Raw genomic sequence first — 21,440 nt, forward strand, 5'->3', positions numbered from 1 at the left:
TAACATTGTTTTAAATTCAACATTAAAATTCTTTATATATTAAACACAAATGATAAAATCTGGAGCAAGTTTTTTCTCATGAGAAATCTTTAGGACAGTCCTGGTACCATGGAAATTTAATACTTTAGTAGACTATTACCACTTATAAAAAGGCAATATCCAATGGAGTTTTTCTTTTTAATTAAAAATGTTTACTGGCTATTGCCCTTAGTACATTTACAACATAAAAGGAAAACTTTTTCAAATGTGCTAATAAGAAAAAGACCCAGAGAACAGAACAAAGTTTAACAGAATTTTCAGTGTTCTGAACATAAATAAAACTCATAAAGTTTATATGGATCTTAGATATTTACTAATTCTCCTTCAATAGTGGGTTCGGTATTGACCAAGGATACAAACACGTAAAGAAGTACAAAACACATTCCACACAGATCATCAAGAACAGAGACCCTGTCTCTGTAAGTTTCCTTCTGCATTCAAAGAAGTCATGCCACAAAAAGAAAAACAAAGTTTGACATCCAACACATAAAAATACAGTAACTATATAATTACTATATACAATGTTCAGTAATGGCCACTATAAACTGAAACCAATAAAATATAAGAAATGCATTTAAAAAAGAAATGCATGTCTTATACCTACAAAAATTGAATCTTTAAATTCTATTGTTTTTATAAAAACTACTTGTATATACATGTTTTATGTACTCCTTAGAAAAATCGATACATTTAGAAAAGATACATACAAAAAAGCTCTGTCATGCCACCAACAAAAACAGAATTACAGAGAACCTAGGAAGGACGGCCAGCCTCGAGGTCTGCAGATGCTAACTTACCAACCACTTCAAAATCTACAGGACAAACTCATTGCTGCATTAAAACAACAACAACAACAACAACAACAACAACAACAAGTCAGGCCAATAGTAATTAATAAATAAGGCTGATGAGTATGGTTGAGATTCTAAACATTTTCCTGCCAGCAGAGTCACTGGTCCCACCCGCTACGCCTGTCACCGTTTACTCACGAAGAACCAGGCATGGAAAAGTCAGGATTTGCCTGCGCTTACAGTTGAGTGGAATGGAAACTGATCTACTGTCATGCCAGGATTCTAGCTACATCAACACACAGCAAAGGAATCTCCCGCAAGCGACAGACAGAGCTAATCATTATGAAGTTACAGTTTATGAGCCTGGGGCAGGTCATGCTGCATCTGCACAGCCAGAACAAGCAGCCAGGCAAAATCTGGTTCCTAACGGGCTAGCATGGGGGGGGGGGGGGGGTTGGAAGACACGTCACAAACAGACCAAATGAAGGCAACTGAACTGATCACAACAGCACTATTTGAGCCGCATATTTATACCGCAGAGACATGAACATGGTTACGTCAAGAGAGCCCTTCTGAGTGGCTGCATCACATGGCAGCACTGAGAACAAAAGCCCCTGAGAGCACAGGAGAAACTAACTAAACCCTTGGTTGAGTCAGCTAGACCTCTCCAGGCGACAGCTGTGCCTCCAGCTGTGACAAGCTACCCACACAGGCACCTCCACTCGGGCTGCATCCACCTCAGTGGTTCCTAGACCCTTATCATCCTTTCAAGTCTCTCTCACATCTATGCTTTTGTCTTCAACTCAGCGAATCTCTACCCACTGGTAGAACAAGCTTTGAAAAATCAAAGGTCACGGTTCTGACCAATCTGGTCCACTGAAGTCTGCAGAAGCCCCGCCCCCCCCACCCTCGCGCCTGCGCAGCTGTGGGCAGTCTGGGGCGGATCTTCTTCATCCGCACCAGCTCAGGTTCCTGACGCTTTACTATTTCCAGAGACGAGGCAGGTTTGTATTTTCCAGTTCTCAAGACATCTGTCTGCGGATGAGTTCTTTCAATTGTGCCAGTGTGTCACTCTTCAGCGCTTCTCGGATGGAGCAGAAAAATTGGAAGTAGTGTTCAAAGTTGTGCATCATAAGCAGGACGCCAGCCAGGAGCTCATTGGTCACCAGCAGATGGTGGATGTATGCACGAGTGTGATTCCTACAGCAGTAACAGGAGCACCCTCTCACGAGTGGGTCAAAGTCTTCCTGGTACCTGAGAAGGAAGTCAGAGAGTCCAGGAAGTGAAGACTAAGAAATCTAGATGTGGGGCTGGAGAGATGGCTCAGAGGTTAAGAGCACTGGCTGCTCTTCCAAAGGTCCTGAGTTCAACTCCCAGCAACCACATGGTGGGTCGCAACCATCTACAATGAGATCTGGTGCCCTCTTCTGGCCTGCAGGTGTTACATGCAGGCTTATACATAATAAATAAATAAATCTTAGAAAGAAAGAAAGAAAAAAGAAAGAAAGAAAGGAAGGAAGTAAGAGAAATAAATCTAGAAGCCAGGCTACCCACTCCACTGGAGAGGTCACCAATGGTAATGCCAGCCTTGTTGGGCACCTGCTCAAGGGGTTTCTGACACACGCACAAGTGTGGGGCTAAGAAATTCACAGTGGCTACCCATCCACCAAGAGCATTACTAGAGCCAGTGCAAAGGCACAGGATGCTAGGAAATGCTCTTCTGGCAAATGATAAGTTTCTCTTCCACTCATGAGCCTTAGTGTCCACAGCCACAGCACAACCTCCATAAGACTTACAAAAGCTTACAAAGCTCCTACTGGTGCCCTGGCTTAGCCAATGTCTGCATCTTCTCTTGGAAATGACTGTTTTCCTTGTCATTTTACAGATGCAGACTACTACTCTGTATTTAGAGGGAGGGCTGATGGGAAACTCTGCCTGGGGGCATGAGTCTGGACTCTGCTACACAACTGGGCATGCCTCTTGACATCCACTTGTGCACATTTCTCATTCATTACCAACAGATACCAACAGCCCACCTCACTGGGTTGTGAGGGTTATTAAGTGAGCTAATACAGCAAAAACTCTGAGAGGGGCATACTCAATATTATTTTTGTGTTACCTTTGATCACCTAAGGCACGTGACTTTTCCAAGGTCAAATAGTCGAATGCAGTACTAGGATTTGTCCCCAAAATTTCAACCTAGTGCTAAGAATAAACACACTACAATTTCTAATTAGATCTACAGTGCAAAGGCTATTTTACAGTAAGCATTCATAGTACCTTAATATTTATTTAAAGGAAAGAACAGTCTAGGCAACTTTTAAAAAATATTAAAGGATGCAGATGTTACCACTTCAGACCCACCATCAAGGAAGTACAATAGAATGTAAGTAAAAAGGGTGAGTTTTACAGTCCTTTGTGAGTGCTCAGGTCTTTACCATTATTAGACAGCCAGGAGTAAGGCAGATCCCTAAAACAGCTCCTCACATAAACTAAACACACCAATGTTGTGCTCACAGAGAAGCACGCTCTGAGGCTGGTGACTACCACTTTTGGTCAAATGTAAAGTTACAAGACAACTCAGTTCATCCTTTTTTGTTTTGTTTTGGTTTTGAGAAAGACTGTCTATGTAGCTCCAGCTGGCCTGGAACTTGCTATATAGATCAGACTGGTCTCCAACTCACAGATCCACTCACCTTTGCCTAAGTACCAGGATTAGAGGTGTACTCAGCGTGCCCCCTTCAGCTTACTGTTTACTAATAGCTGATTTATAGCCTGTATATAGTCAAGGGGACTTACGCTCTTTTCAACGTACAAGCTCCACTGTCTTTGACTTTGCAATCCTTATTTGCTCTGTCATTATTAAAAGTGTAAGTATAAAAACACTCTGCAATAGATTGGTCTTTCTGACAGCTTTTCTAAAGCAACAATTATCTAGCCTAATGCCCTGACAAGACAAAGTACCCAAAAGCATCTGCAGAGGAGAAAAAAAAGTTTTCTGGAACTGTATTTGAGACGGCCTAAGTTATGTCCAACTATAAATATTTTACAAAGTCATAAACTGAAAGGGAACAGTTACATAAACTTAAGACAGACAGAAATTAAAAAGTCAGAAATCAAAACCTAAACTTCAAAAAATGTCTTACTTTTTTTCCTTCAGATTAATTTCAAATGATGTCATTTCTTGGTTACACCCAGTTACTTCAATTTTCTTTATTTTATCCATGCATTTTATTTCTTCTTGGTTTCCATTTTGTTGCAATACTGAAGGAAAACCAATAAAAAGTCTTGAATTAAAATCAGATAAGGAGTGAACACTAGAATTATTTCATTCTAGTTATAATTCTAGCTATAATTTCACAACCTTTGACTCTGTAATTCCATTCTTAGAATTATCCAAAGTAAATCACCTAAGAAAAAACAAATAGTTGTACATTCCTGGACACCAAAGACTATTACCTACACCACTAAGACAACTGAAGATACCTAACCAAGTCCAAGCTAATCATGGATCCAAGTACATGATACATATCTTGTCATAAAAGAATGAGGGGGGAGGGTTATCACTATGACTTATCTCAATGGGCATTTATAAACTGGGCTTTGTGACAGCCTATATTCCAGATAGATGAATGCAGAACATGATTTTAACTTATGTCTTCTGTGCGGAGACTCTGCCCAAGGAAACCACTCTGTGGCCCTGTTCTCCTGGCTTAATGGAGGAACACCCCCTTAAGTGTAAGAGGAAGAGCAGCAACTCTACAGAAACCCAGCTCCCTTCAACAGAGGTACATAGAGAAGAGGTATTCAGAAATGGAATGATAGCAGTCAGTGTGGACCCGAGACAGCCAGATGGCTCTGCGAGGGTAATTCCAGTAAAGTGACACTAGCACTGTCCGCAGAAACTGTGGCATTTTGAAAGGTCCTTGTCATTTAGGGGAAGAGCTGACAACTTTCTTTAAAATCTTCACTGGTGGTAACACTGCACAGATTTTATAGTATATGCAGACACAGAGATGACTAAAAAGTTGAAAATAACGCAGGAGAAGGAACAGCAAGCCCTTCTCTGCAAGCTAGAGGGAGGACTGTGCAGGCCACACACCCCTCAAGCCATGCTTCAAGGGAGCTGGCCTATGGTCTGTGTCTCGGGACTGTCCCACTACCATGTGTGTGTCAAAATCTGAAACTGTTTGTCTTGACTTTGAAATAACTAAACAGTAAAAGAAAATGGCAGCACTTCAAAGCAATATTAGCAGAAGAAAGCAGCTTTCATAGCTCAGAACGTAACAAACAACCCAGAGAAGTAACAGGCGACACAAGGACCGGATGACGGTGAGGCTCCCTGTGAGTTAACTGCACGGTGCTTGCAAAAGGGAGACAAGAAATCTTTGGTAGATAAAAAACAAATTAACTTTTGCTAAGCCGTTCAAAGGTTTCCTTTCCTTAGAGTTTCATCACAAGTCATTCTGAGTTTTCTTTTTGTAGGGCTGTGAACAGAGGAGGTCTTGTCTTTGTTCATCACAAAAATCTCAGTCTAATATTGACGACCTACATATATAGTATTGAGCACCTTGCCCTAGGTGCCAACATCCCAAGGAACACAGAGAAGAAATCAAGATCAACCTTTATGAAAGTCTGGTGCTACGTGTATATATTTCTGTCTTGTGACTTGGGCCGAAAATTCACAGGAAACAGGAGAAACTGAAAGATAAGGGTGAGGTGAACTTCAAAAGACCCACATGTCTCTTCAGGATTCAGCTGGCAATCAAAGGTGAAAGTCAGGGCACAGCCCCGCTCGGTCACTTGATAGGGGAAAAAACTCTCAAACAAGTCCACTCCTCTCTCAATACACTCGAGCACGTCATCGGGCCGGCTGACACCACAGATGAGCCTGTAAAAACGACGAGAACAGCAGCATGAGGCAACGGCCAGGGTGAAACTGGAGAATGCTCCCAAATCAGCAGGCCACTGAAAACAACCAAACAACGAACAGCACTGAACAGCGCTGAGCTCAGGGTGGCAGGTGAGGAGGGGCTTCTGGCTTGAAGGAAAGGGATATGAGACTGACAACCAGTCCCACTGGCTGCTGTGCTGCTTTGGGCAGTTCCTTTACTTCCCTGTTCTAGTTATCTCTCTTCAGAGCAAGAGCAGCTATAAAGACCTGCCCAGAATCAGCATGAGGAGCAGCTGAAAAGCAAATAGTAGCATTTCTAACATTTTCCATTCCCATTTTTCTGATCCACCTCCCTGGTCACAGACTGAATTTTATCGTCCCCCTAAACACTATGCAGATGTTTTTAAATTTGTTTTATTTCACTGTCAATACCCCGTCCCCTTTAAGTGTATTTTGCAGGTTTGTTTAATATTAACAGTTCCTCTTTGCTCTCAGAGTTTCAGCACTGACTTCAGGATCTAAGAATCTAGCTGGCTTTCTTTGTATTTTCTTTGTTAATGTTAAGTCTGCATTGGGAAATGAAATGGTGTCTTCCAAGGCAAGGACTAAGACAGTCAGGGAATATTAATAATTTTCAAGCAGGTTTTGCCATGAAAACCAGACACGGAGATGGATATGATCAGGATTGGTAGCTGCCATGTTTCCTTTTTTAATGTTTGTTTTTCTATCCATAGCCCTTTTCATGAATTAGAGGAGAAAGGCTTTCAGACTTTTGATTCCTTAAAGGAGTTTTTTTTTTTTAGAGGATTTATGTAATATTAAACAAGCAGAACCCTTAAATGTATGCCAGCTTCCCTGACTACAGCCTCCCTCAATTCCTGTGGGGTTTTAGAACTCCACTCCAACTGAAGCAGGCATTTCTACACACTTAGAAAAACAATCCCAGCTTTCAAATTCAGAAAGAGACATCTGTGAACACTTAGCACAGACAGTCCAGAAACTGACTACAAAAGCTCATGCTGGGTTGTTCATCTGTAGCACAGTGAATGGGCACAGCAAAAGGATGATGTGAAAAACTGGTGTGTGCATGTGTGTGTGCACAAAGGCTAGCAGGATGGCTGTAAGACCCTCTTCTGGGGGATGTTCACACCCAGTGTACACAAGTGTGATTCTCTAAGGTGCATGTACTTCATTTCATGTAATTATATCTAGTGTTCAAAAGTAGTGAGATTACTCCTGCCCTGTCTAATAACAGCTGTGAGAACAAAGCAGCATGTCAGATCCAAGTTTCTCAATGCATCACAGGTTAAAAAGACAAGAATATTCACATTAAGGATAAAAGACTGAAAAAAACCTTGACATATAAAATTATGTGTATTTTTCACAATGTAGTTTGGAATTTGTATATACTGTGAAATGGGTAAATGTAGCCAAATGATAAATGCATCATCTCACACAATTACTGTTTTTCCTGTGGCAACACTTAATTTCTGGTCTGTCCAGTTTCAGTACAACAGCATCGTCATCAGCTACTGTCATCGGGCTGTAAGACAAGCCCACTGAGTGCACTCCTCTGGCTTCACTGTCATCATGCACTCGTTGACCAACGTCTTGCCCAACCTCCCTTGCTCCCACTCTTCTTAGCCTTCAAGGAGATGGACATTTTCAGGGTCCACCAGTGTGAGATCACACAGTAGCTCTGTGTGTGCTTGCCTTATTTCATCCAGTTTAATGACCGCTAGGATCATTTATGAATTTTGGTTTTGGCTTCTGTTTGTTTGTTTGTTTGTTTCTCTCTTTCTTTCTTTCTTTCTTTCTTTCTTTCTTTCTTTCTTTCTTTCTTTCTTTCTTTCTTTCTTTCCCCCAAGACAGGGTTTCTCTGTGTAGCCTTGGCTGTCCTAGACTTGCTTTATAGACCAGGCTGGTCTCAACCTCACAGCAATCCTTCTGCCTCTGCCTCCCAAGTGCTGGGATTAAAGGCTGGCTGTGGCTTCTGTATTTTTAATAAAACAATAAAACGTGGTTGAGGATACAGTTCAGTTGGTAAGGTGTTTTCTTAACATGCAAAAAGCTCTGGGCTCCATTCCTAGCACTGTATAAACCAGGAGCAAGGCACAATGCCTGTAATCAATCCCAGCTCTTGGGAGGCAGAGGCTGGAGGATCCAGAGCAAGTCTGAGGCCAGCCTGGAATACACAGGACTCCACAAAAGTAAAAAATAAATACATTAAAAAAAGAAAACGTAGGAACTAGTATGACATCAGCTGCTCTGAAATCCAAAATTTAGGGATCATCTCTTGTTGCCACTGCAGAATTCTGAGATATATATAAACAAAAGAACCAACCCCACTAGTCACATCAATTAAACCACTCAAAAGCAGACTTCTTGCCAGTTCTTATCAACAGAGCATATCCTCATCCCACTAGGCATCGCAGATTCCCACAATGCCTTGCTTTACACTAGAATATCACATGACTTTACATTTGTCTCCAGGTACCACATTATGAATACAAAACAGTTTCTGTATTTGGCTCAAGAAGGAGAGAACACAAGGTAACATTCGCCCTCAGTCAGGAGGATCTACTAAACTAATTCCACGTCAATTATCCCCTCCACATTCTGAATCCAGAATAGCAGCCTCAGTGGAAATTCCCCAGCTGGCCAGGAATAAGACAGGAAGAGCATAATCAAGCCACGGGAAGGACACCCTGTGGAGACCCTGCATCACACTGTCACCAGCACCTCTGCCCACCTCCCGGGAGGCTAGCCTGCATCCTAACCCAGCACTGGCCTTGGTTTGTCCTCCGGCAGCTCTGCAGTGACTGATGACAGCAAGTGCAGCCTGGTTTCTGTGACTGTTTGATTCCCTTGAAAGCCATCCAGAAGGAAGCCCCCCACGGGTCGCTTGGCTGTCTCTCGTGCCGACCTCAACCTCTCCTCCATCACGTCTCCACCTTCAATCACTCCAATGATCACACTCTTCTGAAGGACCTGAGAGAATAAAGAATTGAATGCTTTTAACTATTGCAAGAACCTGAGACTTATGCTTGCATGACCTTTGCATGGAAGTCAAATGGCGAGAAAGAGCTCACTGAAGTTGCTACAGATGAAATGTCTGAGGGGGACTGTGCACCCAAAGAATCTTTAAGGCTCTAAAGAGCACATTGTAAAAACAACTGGTTTTTTGGTTTTTCAAGACAGGGTTTCTCTGTGTAGCCTGGGCTGTCCTGGACTAGCTTTGTAGACCAGGCTGACCCCCGAATTCACAGAGATCCACCGGCCTCTGCCTCCCAGAGTGCTGGGATTACAGGTATGTGCCACCACACCTGGCCAAAACATGCTTTATGCCCACCCTTGAATTAAATGTACTCTGAGTTTTAGTTTGAAGGACTGACCAGGCCGTCTTTAGGTAGCTTCCAAATCTCTCAGCTATGGATAACTTTAGGAACATAGAGACAGTCCAGCTAAGACAACTGAAAAAAATAAAGATTCCTGCTCCCATCTTCAAAGAACCAAATTTGACAAAAACTAGTATCTAAACATAAGAAATACAGTTATACAAGCATTAAAGACAGCACTACATTTATTGTCTGTGTATAAGGAGGGCCTCCCTAGGCAAGCTAAAGGCTCCTGGAAAATGACTGCCCTGCATAAATAGGAAGACCTCAGACCTTCTCAGGGCTATGGTATGTAACATATATACAGTAACAAAGGCAAAGAACTTATTCTTTATAATACCTACATAATCTATATGCAGAATCTATACAACAGAAAAAGATCCAGAAAGTTCTTGAAAAAAATGACACCCCCCTGACCCAGAACTAGATAGAACTTATAAAATTGAAACTCAGAAAAACAAATGTGGGTGCCCTGCACACATAGAGCTACGGAGTCACTAGAAATGAAGCACAAGCAGGAAACGAGAGCCTCTCCTCAGGAGCAAACACTTAACAGAAACAACACAGTGGTCCAAGTGTGGGGAAACAGCATTCTGTACCCAGATAACCAGAGCTAAGATGAGGTCAGCTCTCAGGAGGTGGAAGTGGTTTGAACGCGTTGTCCCCCATGAGTCTCAGGCATTCGAATACTTGGCTCACATTTGGTGGCTGTTTGAAAAAGACTGAGAAGTGTGGCCTTGTGGTAAAAAGTGTGTCACTGGGAGTAGATTTATAAAGTTCCAAAAACCCATACCATCCCCAGTGTGTTCTCACTGCCTCCTGTTTGCACATCAAGATGAGTCCTCAGCTCTTCCTGCCACCGTGCCATCATGGACTCTAACCCTCTGCAACAGTAAGCCAAATTAAATACTTTCTTTCATAAAGTGTCTTAATCATGTTTTGTCATAGCAACAGAAAAGTAACTAAATGGGGACAAGCAGGCAGTGTTTATCAACATGCCAATGCTTTTATCTTTGTAAAATTCTACTAACATTCTCTCATAAATATATTGACTCATTTATATTAAGGTATATTTACAAAGATGTATAAAATAATGAAAAACTTAATTGAGAGATTAAAGTAAAAACCATGCAGCTAAGCATCTGTTTAAAGAAGAGTGAAGAGGGGTGCTGGCAAGATGGGCAAGTGTTGTGGTCTCCGTACTGCCAGGAAGCTCCACAGTCACCGACATGACCAGAAGTGACATGATAAACAGTACAAAAAAGCACACTTGGGCACAGCCCTGAAGGCCAATCCTTTTGGAGGTGCCTCGCATGCCAAGGGAACTGTGCTGGAAAAAGTAGGGGTTGAAGCCAAGCAGCCAAATTCTGCTCTCCGGAAGTGTGTGGGGGTGCAGCTCATCAAGAACGGCAAGAAGACCACAGCGTTCGTGCCCAGTGATGGCTGCTTGAACTTCACTGAGGAAAACGATGAAGTCCCGGTTGCTGGATTTGGTCGAAAAGGTCACGCTGTAGGTGATATTCCTGGAGTCCGATTTAATGTTGTTAAAGTAGCCAATGTGTCTCTTTTGGCCTTGTACAAAGGCAAGAAGGAAAGACCAAGATCATAAATTTTGACAATGTAAACACAGTAATAAACTTTCATATTCTGGAAAAAAAAAAGAGTGAAGAGGAAATAATACATGCATTGATAGGGAACTTTTAGGACACTGTTAGCAGAAAATATGCAAGCTGCTGAACATATAATCACACCAATGTATTACAGATATGCCCATCTATGTACTAAATATACAAAAGCTGTGCAGGAGATACACAAACACAAGTGGCTCTATGGGAAGGAATCTGCAATGCTGTGGGAGGGCTCCTTAACCAAAACAGAAGGACAACTAGACTAGTTTAGTTTAGTCTTGGTTAGTGTGGCGAGTAATTTAGGGATAATTACAGGGTACAGGTCCTAATCTTGGCGAACATTGACAGGACTTGCACTAAGGTAGTGGCAGTGTGAAGAAGAGGAAAGACAACTCTTGACAACAGACAGGGAGTAGGATCAACAATTTGACTGAGGATTGTACAGTGACTGCTGTTTATTATTTTAGAAGTTCAAGGAGATGGTGACAAAAATAAAGACAGGCAATGATAATTCTGGCCAGTGTGTTCTAAATATGAGTATCGCTGGGGCATATAAGTGGCAACTTTTAACCACCAAACATACAAAGCAAGCTACAGATATGTGTGATACAAATCAGAGTGCTCAGACAACTTCAGTAGACGCAGGGCAGGATGCCACCACTTCCTTCTCCTGCTTCCACAGTAGACAGGGCTAGCAGATAACTCGCTTCCTGTATCAATGGCACGGTTCCAACCACCCCGATGAAGCCACTCATATTCTCAACCACAGCTGGGCAGTGGTGGATCAAGCCTTTAATCCCCGTACTTGGGGTGGGGTGGAGTGGAAGGCAGGCCAGTCTGGTCTTCAAGGACAGCCAGGACTACACAGAGAAACCTTGTCTTGAAAACAAAAGAAACAAAACCAAACAAAATGAAGAATAACAGAAAAGAAAGAACAAACTCCAGTAACTAAGAAGAGGAAGGAATCACAGAAAAAGAAAAGATGTATGCAGATGCACAAAGTAGACCTGCATAGGCCTGCACTTCACATGACTAACATAGCCTATGTAGGAAACTGCTGTTCATGGATGTAAGAAGTTTGATTGTGTACTGTGTTATTTAAAATGGAACACTTAAAAAAGGAGGGTACTAGTAATATCAAGATATTACTGTAAGCATTAGGAATACAGAAAGGAGCCCATAGTTGACTAATATGCACAATAACAAATAATAAGGCTGACTGTGGGCTGGAGAGATGGCTCAGAGGTTAAGAGCACTGACTGCTCTTTCAAAGGTCCTGAGTTCAACTCCCAGCAACCACGTGGTCGCTCACAAACATCTATAATGAGCTCTGGTGCCCTCTTGTGTTGTACAAGCGAATATGCAGGCAGAACACTGTATATATAATAAATAAATAAATCTTTTTTTTAAAAAAGGTCAACTGCAAGGACTTAGATGAAGGACTACAGAGCTTGCAGTCATGGGCTTTTTAATTGTCTTTGTCCTGTTTTCTCTTTCACAATTACTACAAAACTTGGTTAATAAGCCAAGACCAGACCCATAGCAAAATCATCATGCTGGGCTCCTCTGAAAACCAAGTCTTATTCAGAACAGCAATGAAGTTTCCCCTAATTAAGCTCACTAGCCAAATTAATTTTACTAGTAAAGTCCAAATTTGGCTCCACTGATGACCATTAATTTTTTTCAGACAAGGTCTAGATAGCCTAGGCTGGCCTTTAATTCCTGGTCCTTCTGCCTCGGTATCCTACGTGCTGAGTGCTGGCATTACAGGTTGAGCCACTGAGTCCGACTGATCACTATCTTTGCTTCCGTGCCTCCTCTGTTCTCCAAGAAACGCATCCTTCAGCAGCGTGTTAACTCTGTTAACTACATGCCAGACATTCTGCTATCTGATGAAGATACAAAAACGCACAAAAAAACCTGAATTTGTGGAGACCACAGCTTAACAAAAGCAAACACATTAAGAAGATCAGTGCAGTACAGTACAGCTGGGGCTCCCACAGAGCACATACAGATTAAAGGGGTCACGAAGGATGACTGGGACTTCCCGACACGGACAGTTTCATAAACTGATGAGTGAATGAAATGAACTTGGTGGAAGCAAGAGAGGAAAGATGCCTGGAGATATGGAAAGAAAACTATCAGGGTATAGGTGGCCCACAGTGAAACAAAGGAATGCTTCAAGGCACTGCAAAACCATTTAGAAAAGCCGACTGCCAGTCATGGGAGAAGGCAGCCATGATGAGCAGGGGCATGCCAGGAGCAGTAGACCGTGAAAGGGCAAGTGAAGAATCACTAACGTCTCCAGGAAAGCAGACAGTGCGCTCACATTGTGCTTTATGGTGATCTCTTGGAAAGCAGAGCTGAAGGCCAGTTAGGCAGAAATGAGAATGGCTGAAGGTAGCTAAACCAGCTCAAAGTAACCACCTACAGAGAGGCTGGGAATAACAGAAGTGTGAGAAGGGAGCAGACTCAAGTCATATTTAAGGAGATGCAGTCAAGGAGGAGGATACAGCTGGGCACTAGACGTGCATGATCAGTAGGTCGTAAGAAGTTTAAATCCCTGGGCTGTGGAATCTGGTGACTGCCATAAGCCGAAGTAAAGTATTGGGGCAGAGTAGGCTTGAAGAGGTAAGACCAGAAGCCCAGAACCTGACGGACATTCTATAGCCACAACTTAGCTATAGCCCAGTCTGTTCACAGTTATAACTCCCAAGGTAAGTAAAAGGAAAAGTGACAGTATATACGTTTTCAAAACTATTCACCAAATAAATAAAACCAAGGGAAGGCAGCTTGGGGACAACAGACAGGGTACAGAGAAAAGAGCCTAGGATGGAGTCCTGGAGAAGAAAACTTCCTGGGGTTCAGCAAAGGAAACAGGAACAGGTAAAGCAAAGAAGCCCGGAGCAGAGAAGCAGGTGGTGGCCTGCCAAGGTTCATCTTCAACAAGCAGAAGGGAGGCGAGCATTTACAGCGTGGCTAGCGGGCAGCCTCACCTCAGACTCTTCCTGCAGTCGCAAACAGCTGTCCAGGAACACGAGTGACCGGTCCACAGACTTCCTGGCCCTTTTGATGGATGTTGCTTCTGCACAAGACGCCTCGCCATCCGAGAGGCACTGGAACCAGTCTGGCTGCAGGGCCTCCTGAATTGCCATGAACTTGGAAACAGTCATTTCCACTCGACCTCCAAAACCCCACACAGACACAGACTGCCATGGAGCAAGAGATGAGCAATTAACAAGAGTAACATGAAAACAAGAAGTAAATAATACGATGGTGTGTGGTAATTCCTATCAACTGGGGAAATGTATCAATCCAATGCCCTAAAAATGGTGAGTTAACAGTCACTACACTCCAGGACTTCTAGGGACCCTACAGCCCAGAATGTACCTCCAAAGGTCATCCAGTCCAGCTTCGGAACTACCACCTAGAGACTTACTATATCTCACTATACAACTTGTTTCCTCACTGCTGTCGTCCCCAGCCTGCCTCATGCCTATGCAAACCAGACTGAGTCCTTTTAAGCTCCCACTGTAGTCGATCTTTTAGCTGAAATACCTCCCTTCTACTTCCTTGCCAGGCTAACTACTATACATCCATGATAAACCTGAGTTTAAATATTACCCGCTTTAAAGTGTTCACCTCAGATTTCCTGGACAGAGTTCATGCTCCTTGCTCTAAGTTGCTACAGCAACTTGTATTTGGGTAAATATAGTAAAATATACTATTTTTAAAAATTCGATTTAAAAATAAAATTGTAAGTTAGAAGAAAAATTGAAAAAAATATTCATGCCAGGTGGTGGTGACACATGCTTTTAATCCCAACCAGCACTTGGGAGACAGAGATGGGCGGATCTCTGTGAGTTCGAGGCCAGCCCAGTCTACAGAGTAAGTTCCAGGACTACACAGAGAAACCCTGTGTCGGAAACAAGCAAACCTAACAGTATTCATAAGGAAAATTAACAGAGTGCAGGAAGTGACTGACTCTTGTAAGGCAGTTGTACATACTAGGCCCTACTGATGTTGTCCTGCAGGGTGGTGCCAACCTAGCTGCCACTCAGGTCAATCTTATTGGAGCTACCGATGCCATTCTTTACTTGCTGCAACCTCTGGCTGGAGATCCAGCCTCTTGGAATTCTGATCTACCAGCAGCAATGCTGACTGAGGGTCCATGATATGTAGGTACACCTGTGATAACCCATCAGCAGCTCTCGCCCTCCTCCCAGAGTGCTGACACCACACACAAAGTGCTGTTCCCAAACACTACTTACTCTCCCCTCAGTAGTTCCTACTCGGCAGGTATCTGACCTTCCTCTACCCTCTTTTTTCCAACAACTAAAACGCTGAAGATCTATTCCTGAGCTTAATTCAAGCAGCCCTCCTCAATCTTATGAATCACCACAGTCTGTTAAAATCATCAACACAAACAGAGGGCATCAGGGAATCAACCCAGACACAGGACTTCCCGGGGCAAGGCTGCAGTCTTGAGGATCCTCCTGAGAACACACCTTATTTGTTACGTAGCCAGCTGGGCCGGGGCTGACTGGATCGTGTAAGGAGCAATAGAAGAGCGATTCTGGCATGCCTGTATAGACACAAAAAGAACTGTTCCAAGTGCTACAGGAAAAGCCTCCCAGCATGGGCTAGCAGATAAAGCAACTCTGATCTCAGCAAACAGTGGGTACCTGATCTTGGATCTATAGAACGCCTGTGAAAAAGAAAACGATTTGAGATCTTCCAACCCAAAGGAATTAAATGTAAAGATTCATGTTGTGCTGACAGGACACAAACCTAGACTTATCTGAGAAGAGGAAATTCAATTGAGAAACTGCTTCCATGAGACAGGCCTATGGACAAATCTGTGGGGCAATTTCTTTATTAATGGTTGATGTTGGAGGGCCCAGCTCACCATGGCAGTGCCATTCTGGGCAGGTGGTCCTGGGTTCTATACAAAAGCAGTTTGAACCAGTCATGGGGAGCAAGCAATTAAGCTGCATTCCTCTGGGGCCTCTGCTTCAGTTTTTGTCAGGATATGAAAGCCTTTATATAAACACTTTCCAGCCCAAGTTGCTTTTGGTCACAGTGTATTTATTACAGCAATAGAAACTGTTGGAGGTTGGTCTGATGTATTTTGATGCTAATTATTGCTTGCTGTCTCTGTGCCCCAAGATTGCTACGTAACCTTGCCTAAAAACGTATTGCTATTTGACCAATAAAAAGCCAACACACCTGGGCAGGGCAAATAGGATAGGCGTGGCTAAGGTTCGAGGGCTTTTGGGAAAGAGACCGGAAGAGGAGGAGGGACCGGAGTAGAAAAGGAGGGTTAGGTGCAAGAAGCACATGGCTGGCATGGATGGAGATCTGGCTCAAGTGGAGAGCATTAGCAAGTATTTGGGATTATGGATGAGGGTAGCTCGATAGAAATGATTAGAAGATGGCATGGGATTGAGACAGGGTATGGGATACCTGCTCAATATGGAAGGTAGTTTAGAGGATTAATATTTGCCCTGCCCCAGGTTAACTAAGACTATTTTAAAATATAACAGATGTCTGTTTCATTGATTGCTAGTGGGTTAGAAAATACCACCATAATAATAATAATTATAGGGCTCATAATAAACATTGTTAGGTCATACTGCTAAATTAATTGCAACAAGAAACACTAAGACAGAAACTGGTATCAGGTTCAAGGAATACTGCTGTGACAGACCAGACCATGTTGTTTGGGGAGCATCATGAAAACTTTGGAACGTTGGGCTGGAGAGCTTGGAGGATAATTCTGAGACAGATGCAGACAGTAGAGGTCCGGCTTGGGAGGTTTTGGAGTCCCTCAAAGCTGCTATCAGGACCAGTCTTACAGCATTCTGAATTGAGAATCTGCGGTTCTGCTCAGCTGAAGCTGAAGAGTGAGCTGGGATTTGTGAGACACCAGAACCATTAAAGCAGTGGTTGTCAACCTGTGGGTGGGGACCCGTCTGGGGAGTCAAAGGACCCTTTCACAGGGGCCACGTATCAGATATTTACATTACCACTCATAACAATAGCAAAATTACAGTTTTCAAGTAGCAATGAGATGATTTTATGGTGGGGGGGGGGTCATTACAACTGTTTTAAAGGATCACAGCATTAGGAAGGTTGAAGGCCGCTGCATCTTTACATTTCTGGGACAATCTATGCTGGCTAGGAGGAACTGACAACTTAGCAGTGATAAGAAGAGATAAGCATCAACGAAGTGAAATCAGTGGGTATATTGCCTCAGGGTCAGCACACAGAAGCAGTGATCTTGAGGGCCAAGGTAACATCTCATGCTGGCAGCTGAACTTTGCAAGAATCGCCCATGTGGTACTGGTTCTGACAAAGCTCATGGAAAGCAGCTGAGGCTCGGTGCTGTGAGACCAGGAGAGGGCACTGGTGAAGGTGCATCCTCAGCTGCAATGGACACCACAGGACTAAAGAGCTCATGGAGAGAAGCTGAGGACTGGTACCATGTGACAGGGTTCTTGACTGAAGAGAGGCCGGACAGGCTACTGGTGAAGGTTGCGGCTTGTTAGATACCCCAGTTCATCGGAGATGCCATAGGCATGAGATGCTGCCAGGGACAGCAGCACATTGAGAACAGAGCTGGCCTGCGCCTATTAGATAAGCTTCGTGGGCTGGGTTGCAGGGTTGGAGAAGCGCAGCTTGCTGCCAAGGCCCCTTGGAGCCCAGATGTCAAGCACTGCACTTTTCACACTTTGAAATTCTGGTCTTGATTTTATTTGATTGTGACTGTGCCCTGGTTCTTCCTCATTGAAGTCAGGAAGCATGTCATTTATTTAATTTATTTCTTATAAATTACATACAGAACTGGGCCCATAGTTCAAACATTTTGGATTTTTAAGGAGACATTGAATTTTTAAAGAGAACTTAGATTTTTAAAGTGTTTAAAATTTTTTTAACTATGGGACTTTAAAGTTATGTCTAATGATACTTTTCAGTGGCACACTGATCACTTTGAATTTGATTTGAAGACTTCTAGTACCTTGGTTGGTTTTGTTTTGTTTTGTTTTTTCTTGGTTTGGTTGGTTTTTGGGTTTCTTGAGACAGAGTTTACCCATCAGACTAGTCTCAAATTCACTCTGTCGCCCAGCCTGGCCTTGAACTCTGCTTTTTCCACCTCTTCCTCACCATTGCTACCACATGTGGCTTAGAACTTACTGTCAGGGATGCTCACTGTAGGAGATATCCAAGAACTACTAGAAAGAAGATGAAGTCAAAAGCTGATTTTGTTAACAGTAATCACGGCCCCTAGGATTACAGGGATGCTGTAGGTGAATAGATTAAATTCAAGAATCTCACTCTCAGAATTTATTATTCATACAATGTTATATCTGCATGTACAGCTGCAGGCCAGAAGAGGGTAACACATCTCATTATAGATGGTTGTGAGCCACCATGTGGTTGCTGGGAATTGAACTTAGGACCTCTAGAGGAGCAGCCAGTGCTCTTAACTTCTGAGCTATCTCTCCAGCCCAATTTTGTGGACTCTTAAATCAAAGTAAGTGATATTTTAAATCTTTTAAAATGATTAGTAAACCAAGGGCTGCTTTCACCCTGACCTGGCTGACACCTGTTCTTCCCTAATCCAGCCAAGATGACCTCTCATCTTCTTCCTCAATAATTCTTTATTCTGACTACCTTTCATGTATCCAGAGCAGGAAATATGGCCCCTGTGGTTTGTCATGACAGTATGTATATAACCTCAACCCTGCAAAGCAGCCAGAACCATGTGTTTCCCAATGAACCTTCTACCCCGTTCTTAGAAACCCCAAAGATGATTATGAGAGAGAGACAGACAGACAGACAGACAGACAGACAGAAACAGACACAACGTAAATAAGCTTTTACCTATAAAGCTTCCAACTCCTTTCTTATACTCTGCCAAGACCTCATGATGTTCTGCTCTGTAAGAAAAAGGAAAGTGCCCGGCATAGCAAGGAATCATCCATTAGCTACTCTGTACAACCCCCAAAGCCCTCTTCTCCTCACCCAAATAAGCCACATGATGGTAGACGCCACCCTCAACAGCAAAGCATATCACTAGTCAAGATGTCCAGGCAGCAGAGCTGGCCTCATTAGTTAAAACAAAGGCACACAACTTGCCAGGGGAACATGAGAAGAAAACCTGAGAAAGAACAACTGCTTCAGAACACCCAGGTTTTCTCCCTTTTTCTGGTCCTTTTAAAATAACTATTAACATAGTAACTCATTTACTTGGTCATACAACCAAATCTTCCTGCAAATATAGTTTGTGCTTAGCAAAATGATGACTATTTATCTCGTTTTCATAAAGCTGTACCAGCACTATGGGTGCAGAGGGCAGAAGGACCTCTGAACTCCACGTGTTGTTCGCACATGCAGGGAGCACTAGAAAGGGCCTGAAAGTTGGAAGGAAAAGTAAAGCATTGCTAACATACAGGTCTGGCCTGTCGCTCTAGGTCAGGGCCAAGTGCTGTATACTATCTAATACTTTTCTTCTATAAGTTACAAATATGAGAGGAGAGGGAGAGGGAAAGAGAGAGAGAGAGAGAAAGAGAAAGGAGACAAAGGAAAGGGGAGAGAGAGAGAAGAAAAGAAGCCTCCCTGGGCTGCATCTAAGGGCTGAATACCTGAATGATTAGGTTCAGCACTCACAGGGAAGACAATGTGAGCTGGGCCATGGCTGGGACCCCATGGATACTGTGCAGTGTTTGATGTGTCAGGTGTGGGGCAGAGCCAGTCCTGGTGTATAGAAGACAGCCTGGGATGTCCACTGTGCAGTCCCCTGCTTTGCCCAGGTTTTGTATTTTCCCTAGACGACAGCCATTAACGACTTTGGTGAGACTCAGCTTCATCACTGGAGATTCTTCTAGGTTCTGAGAAGAAAAGAGCATTAAATTTAGAAGGCAATTCATGATACTTACAAGCTAAGTACTTTGCAAAGGAAAAATGTACCCAAAGATGAACAGCTGCCTGTCTATTTCCTCCAGTTCATATCTTTCTTGAGTATCAGTATCAGGACAGAGACCAAGACTCTTTCCCCAAAGTCCCAGAGCAAAATTTTAACACCTATCACATTGAGATGTAGTCTTTCTGTGTGTGTGTGTGTGTGTGTGTGTGTGTGTGTGTGTGTGTGTGTGTGTAGAAGCACATACATACATGCTTTTGTGGAAGCTGATGAGAAGAAAGCAAATGAAAGCACTGAAATAAAAGGCTAGCTGTGAGAGAAGGGCGATGACATCACTCAGCCTTGAAACCATGCAGAGGGAATGTCATCCCATTAGGACACATGCTACTAGTTTAACCATATTTCTTTTTCCAACTTGAAAGAATACTAAGCAATAGTTTTATTTTCTTTTCTAATAGTGTTGTTCAATTAAAAAAAAAAACAAAACAAAACAGCATAATGGATATATATCAAAGACCACATATCATAAAATAATAGATTATCAACAAAGTGAGATTATATTCTAGTTTATTCATATAGATATGACACACTACATGAGCATATATATAAATGATCTTTGAGTGATTCCATAATGAGTGATTTCATAATGGGAAAGAAATTTTTTAAAGAAAAAATACAGATACCCTAACTTCTATAGATACACCAGGAGGGTTTGGGGGAAAAAACAGAAAACATTATTTATAGGATGTTGCAAAGTTGTCCTTTGACCTCTACATATATATGGCATGGCACTTACACACATACACATCATATAAAAACACACTTTAAAAATTTTAAATGTCAGGCTGGAGAGATGGCTCAGAGATTAAGAGCACTAACTGCTCTTCCAGAGATCCTGAGTTCAATTCCCAGTGGCTCACAAACGTTTATAATGAGATCTGATGCCCTCTTCTGGCCTGCAGGTGTACATGCAGGCAGAGAACTGTACACATAATAATAAATAAAAATAAACCTTAAAAACATTTTAAATGTCACTGGACATATCAACATTTTATAAATACACCGCTACTTCAAGGATCCTTAGTAATTCTTGCCACCTGGACCAGACCAAGGTTTGGTGTGCATGTGTTTGTGTGAGTGCTCACTCTCACAAATGCATAGATGGCAGAGGCCAGCAAGGTCCCCGGCTCCCCACACCCACCATCTCAGCACCCTAGTGGTGAGCTACAGGTGCACAACAGCCATGCCAGGCATTTGTATGGGTGCGGGGGATCCAAACTCATATCCTATTGATAGCCCAGCAAGGACTTACAAAATGAATCATCCCCTCAGCCGCTCCTCCAAGTTTTATTAGTAAATGATTTATTGTAATTATGTGTTAAACTGCAACTGTTGAGCCTATCTTCTAATGCGTTACTTTCTAAGAGAATCGCTGTTTAAGACACAACCCAACAGTTGGACAGACGTCTTAGGAAGTAAAAGGATTGCCCTGCCAGTACAAGGACCTGAGCGGAATCGCCAGAAGCCACTTTTTAAAAGCTAGGCGTTTGGGAGGAGTACATGCTTGTAACCCTAGTCTGAGGGGCAGAGACAAACGCATCCCTGGGAGCTAGGTGCCTAATCTGCTAGAACCAGACCAGTGAAAACCCCTGTCTCAAAAAAGGTGGCCCAGGCCTAATGAATGACAGATGTTGTCTCCTGACCTCGATTAGCATGGACACACATCTGCCCACTCTCCACATACACAGAGATATCACCAGAAAA

General features: G+C 42.9%; 1 protein-coding gene and 1 pseudogene across 2 annotated transcripts; one reads left to right on the top strand and one right to left on the bottom strand.

Moving 5' to 3' along the window:
* Positions 1–1,750: 1,750 nt before the first annotated feature.
* Qtrt2 (queuine tRNA-ribosyltransferase accessory subunit 2) lies at positions 1,751–19,653 on the bottom strand. 2 transcript variants are annotated; one of them, XM_051149962.1, is made up of 8 exons: positions 19,424–19,653; positions 18,638–18,693; positions 15,259–15,335; positions 13,747–13,959; positions 8,516–8,715; positions 5,570–5,721; positions 3,977–4,094; positions 1,751–2,084 (listed from the first exon to the last, which is right to left on the bottom strand). In XM_051149962.1, the coding sequence occupies exons 1-8, from the start codon at positions 19,621–19,623 to the stop codon at positions 1,853–1,855; spliced, it is 1,248 nt and encodes a 415-aa protein (XP_051005919.1). In that variant the 5' UTR covers positions 19,624–19,653; the 3' UTR covers positions 1,751–1,852. The 2 variants fall into 2 exon arrangements, with proteins under 2 accessions (XP_051005919.1, XP_051005920.1); XM_051149963.1 differs by lacking the exons at positions 15,259–15,335; positions 18,638–18,693 and having other exon boundaries at positions 19,424–19,594.
* Positions 10,300–10,767, top strand: LOC127192699 (40S ribosomal protein S23-like; annotated as a pseudogene).
* Positions 19,654–21,440: the final 1,787 nt, after the last annotated feature.

The sequence above is a fragment of the Acomys russatus genome, chromosome 8 (genome assembly GCF_903995435.1).
Source record: "Acomys russatus chromosome 8, mAcoRus1.1, whole genome shotgun sequence".
NCBI lineage: Eukaryota > Metazoa > Chordata > Mammalia > Rodentia > Muridae > Acomys > Acomys russatus.

What these genes read in the sequence shown, in the direction of transcription:
- Qtrt2 (XM_051149962.1), bottom strand. Translation starts at nt 19,623, where the DNA reads ATGAAGCTGAGTCTCACCAAAGTCGTTAATGGCTGTCGTCTAGGGAAA. An exon ending in CAGCTCACATTGTCTTCCCT is followed by an intron (nt 18,694 to 19,423) that starts GTGAGTGCTGAA and finishes TTTTTCTTACAG; the next exon opens with AGCAGAACATCATGAGGTCT. An exon ending in AGGAGTTGGAAGCTTTATAG is followed by an intron (nt 15,336 to 18,637) that starts GTAAAAGCTTAT and finishes GTGTCTATACAG; the next exon opens with GCATGCCAGAATCGCTCTTC.